The sequence below is a fragment of the Hoplias malabaricus genome, chromosome 17 (assembly GCF_029633855.1).
Source record: "Hoplias malabaricus isolate fHopMal1 chromosome 17, fHopMal1.hap1, whole genome shotgun sequence".
In the NCBI taxonomy this organism is placed as follows: Eukaryota; Metazoa; Chordata; class Actinopteri; order Characiformes; family Erythrinidae; genus Hoplias; species Hoplias malabaricus.
Genome location: NC_089816.1, coordinates 21,744,362 through 21,750,832, shown reverse-complemented (window position 1 = coordinate 21,750,832; position 6,471 = coordinate 21,744,362). Strand labels below are relative to the sequence as shown.

Below are 6,471 nucleotides of genomic sequence, written 5' to 3'. Positions count from 1 at the left end.
TCGTTATTATTCTAACCTTAAATGTATATATTGTGCCGTAAATGTTAAGTTTGTTTATGTGCTCCACAGAGAAAATGAGAACAATGTATTTCAGGTTTAAAGCCTGTGTCTGGAGCGGATGCGACGTTTGGTTTGAGACTGAAGTCTGCGCTGATTTTTGAACGTGGAAATGATCGGAAACATCAACTGAAATAGGTTTTTGTCTTTGTTTTCCGTGGAAAAATAAACAACAACAAAAACAACAAGGACGATATTATAATAACATTAATAAGAATCACAAATATTATTAAATATTAATAATGATAATATTATAATAATAATAATAATAATAATAATAATAATAATAATAATAATAATAATAATAATAATAATGTTCAATCAACTGTACGGATCATGACTTTTTTTTTAATCATTTTCTAAATGAACCTAAATATTATGAGACACTGAACACAGCACACCGCTGTACTTTGATGACCCGGAAATTAAAGCGTGAAGGAATTTGATGTATTGTATTTTGTAAAATCAGCGCTGTGTAAATATAACATTTTATTGATTATAATTTTGGGCAAAGTGGATATTTATGACGGAGTCAAAGCGGCTTTTAAAATGAACCTTATTTAGAGAGAGTTTCTCAGACTCGGTTTAGACTAAAACCCAGTGTAAACTTCACCTCGATTTAAGTTTAAACCCAACGAGGAAAGAGGAAATTTTACTGATTTTAGTCTGAGATTTTAAACGGCCTTAGTTTGGATAATAATAATAATAATAATAATAATAATAATAATAATAATAATAACCAAAAAAAGCCATTCTGGAGTTTTCTGACCGCTCTGTCAGAAAAGTTGGTTTGACTTGGGTTTGAAGCTGAGTCAGAGGCTCGCGCTGCTGTCCGTGGTGCTGAAACTGAAGGCTCCTTTCAGGTACAAAATGTTGTAATAAAATCACGGTGAAGTTGTATTTGTCATTTTCCATTAAAAAAGTGTCCATGGAAATAAAGTGTTTATTTAAATCAGCACAAAGAGAAACCAGGACAGATACTTTTTTTTCTTCATCATTGATTTTTATCATCAACAACCAGTCAATGTTACACCTGAAAAACTATGTGCACATGTAGAAATATTTCTTTCTTAAATAGAAGCATCCATTACCTACATATAAATAATTCTCAAATCCTGGACAAACGTGTTACATTATGCTCACAAAATGAACTCATTCTAAAACTGGACAGAAAAGACAACATGCAATCAAAGAGAAAGAAAGAAACGAACGAGGAGGATAATCGTTAAAAATAAACACAAACAAAAAGGCGGGAAAACAGAAAGAACACAAGGCTTTGCATCCATTCCATTTTTTTTTTCAAAACAAACGTCCAGCGGGGTTTTTTGTAAAACATTAAGAGACTGCGCTACAGGGCGATATGGTCTATGTTCCTCTAGGACGATATACGTATTAACACTATACAATCGGAGCCACAAAAACACAGCTGTAGAAAGACACACAAAACGCTCGGCGAATTCCTGCCAAAAGGAAAGGTGAGTTTGTGCCATTTTTAATCGTAACTTTGCTGTAGACTTTATAGATTGATAAATATTTAGATGAAGGGGGTGGGGGTCAGCTTCAGGAAAAGAAGGAGAACAGAGGCGGGAGCCTCAACCAAACCGAAGAAGGAACGTTTCAAAATGTAAACAAACAGCTACAGTGAGGCGGGATGAGGGTGAGGGTGAGGGTGAGGATGAGGGTGATGTCATGAAGAGTCCGTGGTGAGTCCCTTTACTGCAGAGACCTTCAGTGACGTACATCAATCAGAAATCAGAACTCTACTGAAATCTATGAAACTACGGAACTCTACAGAAACCGGAAAGAGGAGAGCGGCAAGAACTCAAAGATGAAAGAGTTTCATTGTTTATTGTCTGTAATCGTCCCGCGAGCCGCGTAAACCAATGGCATGGAGCAGATAAGTGGAGAAGTCTTCTCTTCTCCTCCTCCTCCTGCTCCCCCTTTTCCAGTTTGTTGTTTTGTTGTTGTTTATTTGTTGTTGTTTTCGGATTACCTCTCTCTCTCTCTCTCTCTCTCTCTCTCTCTCTCTCTCTCTCTCTCTCTTCGTTCTTCGTCGTTGTTCCGTGTCCCGGGCTCGGTTCGTTCAGAACATGCTGGTTTTTACTAAAGTGGCTTTGGCTCCGTTCTGTCTTTGTAAGGAGGAGAGAACGCTGGCGAACGGTCCGCCCAGAGAGTCCGGGATGGATGCGATGGTGCCCGGCGCTGAAGCCCAGCCTTGTCCCGCGGCGCTGGAGCCGATCACCGCGGTCTTGCTCTGGTCCACGGCTCCGGGGGCGGTTCCGGTGGAGTTGGGTCCGGAGGGGCTCGGACCGCTGCAGCTGGCCGCCGGGTTCTGCAGGGTCGACAGATTCGAGTTCGGATTCGGCCCCGCGGTGCTGTCCGGGTCTGCGGCCTTGGCCTCTTTCCCGTTCTCCTCATCGCGCGCGTCCGTCTTCTTCCCGGAACCGCTCTTGGCGGCGGCGGCTGCGGCGGCGGCCGCGCGCTCTTGCTTCCGGAACTTGGCGCGTCGGTTCTGGAACCAAACCTGCGGCAGAAAGAGAACCAGAAGAGGACTTAGTCACAGCAGCAGAACCGAAGGTGTGTAGTGTGGGGGGCGGGGGGCTCGGCGTTATAAGACAGAGAGAGTGGGGGTTCTCGGAACAGTGGAACGGAGTTCTTCAGCGCACCTGCACTCGGGCCTCCGTCAGGTCGATTTTGAGTGCGAGCTCCTCCCGCGTGTAGATGTCCGGGTAGTGGGTCTCGGCGAAAACTCGCTCCAGCTCTTTGAGCTGCGCGCTCGTAAATGTGGTCCGGATCCGCCTCTGCTTCCGCTTCTCGTTGAGACCTCCGTGATCCGTGAAGAGCTTGTAGGGCACTGTGGGAACACGGGGGAAAAAGAGGAGGAAATAAATTTGAGGGAAGTTCAGAATCGTGGAGAAATTTCGAGGAAAAAAAAACAGAAAACAAAACAAAAAAAAAAACAAACAAAAAAAAAACAATCACAAATCAAAGCGCAGTCTCTGTATGTGTTTCTGTCAAATCAGATCCAATAATCAGATCAGATCCGGATAAAGATAAGGCTATGAAAATCCTGACTCGCTCCTAATCCGGTTATCCGTGAAACGCGGTTAATTGAATGCTATTGGAGCGAGAGATTGGAAACTTGTCATAAACGCTCGCGCGCTGTTACTGTAAGCCCGCGCCGGTGTCAATAATGAGCTGAAGCCCGTCGTTATTTCATTATTTGGGAGCTTTATGTCTCATCGCGCGGTAAATAAATTACGCCGGTCATTTCGGCAGCTTAAGATAATTCTGTTGGCGTTCGGGGTGTGACTGGGGTAGTGTAACCGCCTAACCGAATTACCCCCGGCCCGCGATCGCTTCTAACGCGATAAATTCTTTCATTTGTGTAAGCAAATTTCGTTTCGGTAAATACTAAACACATTTCCATTTTCAAATGCAATCAGCGCGCGCTATATACCGGGTCCTCGCGGAGGACTCGAGCAGCTTCTGCCGCAAGTTCGTGCTGCACCGTGGGTGCCCGTGGGTGTGTGGACAGAGGAGGAGGAGGAGGAGTGTGGTGCTGAGCTGGTGGAGGTCTTACCGGCGGCGTACGGACTGCTCTGGTGGTCCCGGAGCGAGCCCAGGCTGCAGGATCCCGGGGTCAGGGACGGGCAGCCGGAAGTGGCGCCGAACGTGGTCCTGATGGGGTTGTACTGGAAGCCGCTGGCCTGGCTGCACGAGCTGAAGTCCGCGTAGGCTGAAGCCAGGCTCGAGGTGTCCATCCCGGCCATACACGACTCGTAGGCGGAGGAATTGAGGTAAGAATACTCCATTTTATACATTGAAAACGGCTCAGTGTGGAAGGAAAGCCCGCGCTCCCGGAGACCAACGGCAATACACGCATATACACACGCGCGCGCGCTCTCACGCCACCAGCGTCAGATTCAAATTGGATTAAATTTGGCGAGGAGAGCGCGCGGAAAAGAAAGAAGAGGGAAAAAAGGAGAAAAGGGAAGGAGTGAGAGAGTGAGAGAGAGAGAGAGAGAGAGAGAGAGAGAGAGAGAGAGAGAGAGAAGAGAGAGAAAAGAGAAAGCTGGGTCTGGGCTTTAACTGGGCTGCTTTTTTGTAGGAGGTTTCTCGCGCGCTCGATGTGCTCTGTCCGGCTCCTGCTCCAGAACTGCGCGCCTTTATAGAAGCTGCGTGTTGTTTTATGAAAAGCCTCGCGAGGAGCCGCCTAGCCCCAGGTCTCTGGAGCATAGAGTCCTCATAATAAACTTGGCTCTTTCCGCTTGGACAATAGCGCGCGCGTTTGGGTCTTATTGCTCGCGCTTTTTTACATGACAATAACTCATCAGTCTATTGGGCTGGCACTAGGGATCTGGGGCTGTCCGACCCTCCCTTCATTGATCCCCTGCATCTCTAATTAGAATTTAATACCCCACCATTACCCCCCCACAGCCCCCCCCTATCCCACCACCCCCCACCCCCACCCCGCTCAGACCGCCATCTTGCCCTTTAATTCAATCACACCACTTGGAAATAATGAAAGTTGGGTGACGATTCTCCCTGATCCAATTTCCCTCGAGCTCTTAAGCCTTTTAACCGCGCGCACCTTCGGCTGAATTCTGCAGCGCGTGCCCGGCCTGCCTGCCTCTCTCTCTCTCTCTCTCTCTCTCTCTCTCTCTCTCTCTCTCTCTCTCTCTCTCATCTCCTCTTCTCTTTCTATTCCTACTCTTTTCATTCCTTTTTTTATTTCATTCCATTTCTCTCAGTTTCTCCTCTTTCTCTCTTTCTCTCTCTCTCTCTCTCTCTCTCTCTCTCTCTCTGTCTCTTAATCCTTTCTGAATTTTCATCTCTTTCTAACGTCTCTCCTATTTTTGCTTCTTCTCTTTTAATTCCTCTTTTTCTTTCCTCAATTTATTCCTCCTCTCTTTCTTTCTTTCTTTCTTTCTTTCTTTCTTTCTTTCTTTCTTTCTTTCTTTCTTTCTTCCTTTCTTTCTTTCTTTCTTTCTTTCTTTCTTATTTTTCCCTCTTCGTTTTCATCTTCCAATGTCTCTTCTTTTTCATTTTATTCCTTCTTTTCTTACTTTACTCTTCTTCTTTTTCCTCTTTGCGCATGCATTTTTTCTCCCTCATTTTAATCCCCTTTTTAAATTTTTTTCGCATCTTTTATTCGTCACATTTTCCCAATTTATTAATTTCAATTATTTCTTCTTTTCTCAATCATTTTATTCATCTTGTTTTCCTCGTTTTATTTCTCCTTTTCAAACGTATTTTCCTCTTTTTATTTACCATTCTTTCACTTCATCTCTATTGTTTATTGTTATTTTTTTAAATCGTTTTTCTTATTCGTTTTATTTTTTCTCAGTTGTTTTAATTCCTTCTTTATATTTTTCATTCGTTCCTCCACCATTTTGTGTCTTTTATTTTATTTAATTTCTAATTTTATTCGTCCTCTTCACTCTTCTGTGTTTATTCTTCTATATCTTTATTCTTTTTTATCTCCTTTATTCGTCTTAATTTTTATTAAAACTCTCCAGTCAAAGGGGGATAAAAGGAAAATAATAACGAAAACACACACACACACACACACACACACACACACACACACACATAACAGCTTTTATGTTCCATTGTATTATTTTATTTGTATTTAATTAATGTTTATTATTATTAATGTTATTATTGTTGTTGTTGATGTTTTTGTTTTTGTTATTGATATTGTTGTTGTTGTTGTTTTGCAATTATATTACTCCTACTACTATTACAGATAATAATAATAATTATTATTATAATGATTATAATTAGCGCCCCCTCTGCTCTTGTCGTTGTTGTTGTTTATTTTGGTGTTTTGATCTTTTTTTAGTTTCAGGTCAAAAATGTGCTGTTGGTATTTTTTTTTTTTTTTTTTTTTTTTTTTTTTGGCGCGTGCTAAAATATTTCACCCCACCGTTTTTTTTAACCGCGCGCGCCGCAAGGAGCTGATTTTCTAATTGGTTTTATTGCAGTTATTATTTTGGTTAAAGCGCAAACAGCATTTCGCTAATGAGAATAACACACTGTAAAATGATCCTGAAGCTTTTCTCTGTGGATTAGCGCTTCATTTCCACCAGCCGCTGCTTTAATAAACTTATCGATCCGCGAGACTTTATTTCAGCTGGAAATTCAGCAGCAGTTTACGAATCGGTAATAAATGGGCATTAACATGATAATAACATGATAATAACATGGTAATAAGATGTATTTAACCAGAAATTAATTGTTAGCTTCCTACTTGGTAGTAAATAATAATTGTGTAGCTGCACCTTTAGCGTTGTGTAATATTCAGGTCGTTGCTCCAAGCACAGGGCGGCAGTTCTGCTGAAATGATGTGGGTTCTGAGTAAAACATTCAGTCTTTTTTGGTTCTGACCGGTTATTGCTTATATTCCAC

General features: G+C 42.5%; 1 protein-coding gene across 1 annotated transcript; it reads right to left on the bottom strand.

The window, feature by feature from the left end:
- Positions 1–2,140: 2,140 nt before the first annotated feature.
- Positions 2,141–3,881, bottom strand: phox2bb (paired like homeobox 2Bb). The gene is made up of 3 exons (XM_066650059.1): positions 3,641–3,881; positions 2,724–2,911; positions 2,141–2,581 (listed from the first exon to the last, which is right to left on the bottom strand). The coding sequence occupies exons 1-3, from the start codon at positions 3,879–3,881 to the stop codon at positions 2,141–2,143; spliced, it is 870 nt and encodes a 289-aa protein (XP_066506156.1).
- Between the last annotated feature and the right edge of the window lie 2,590 nt (positions 3,882–6,471).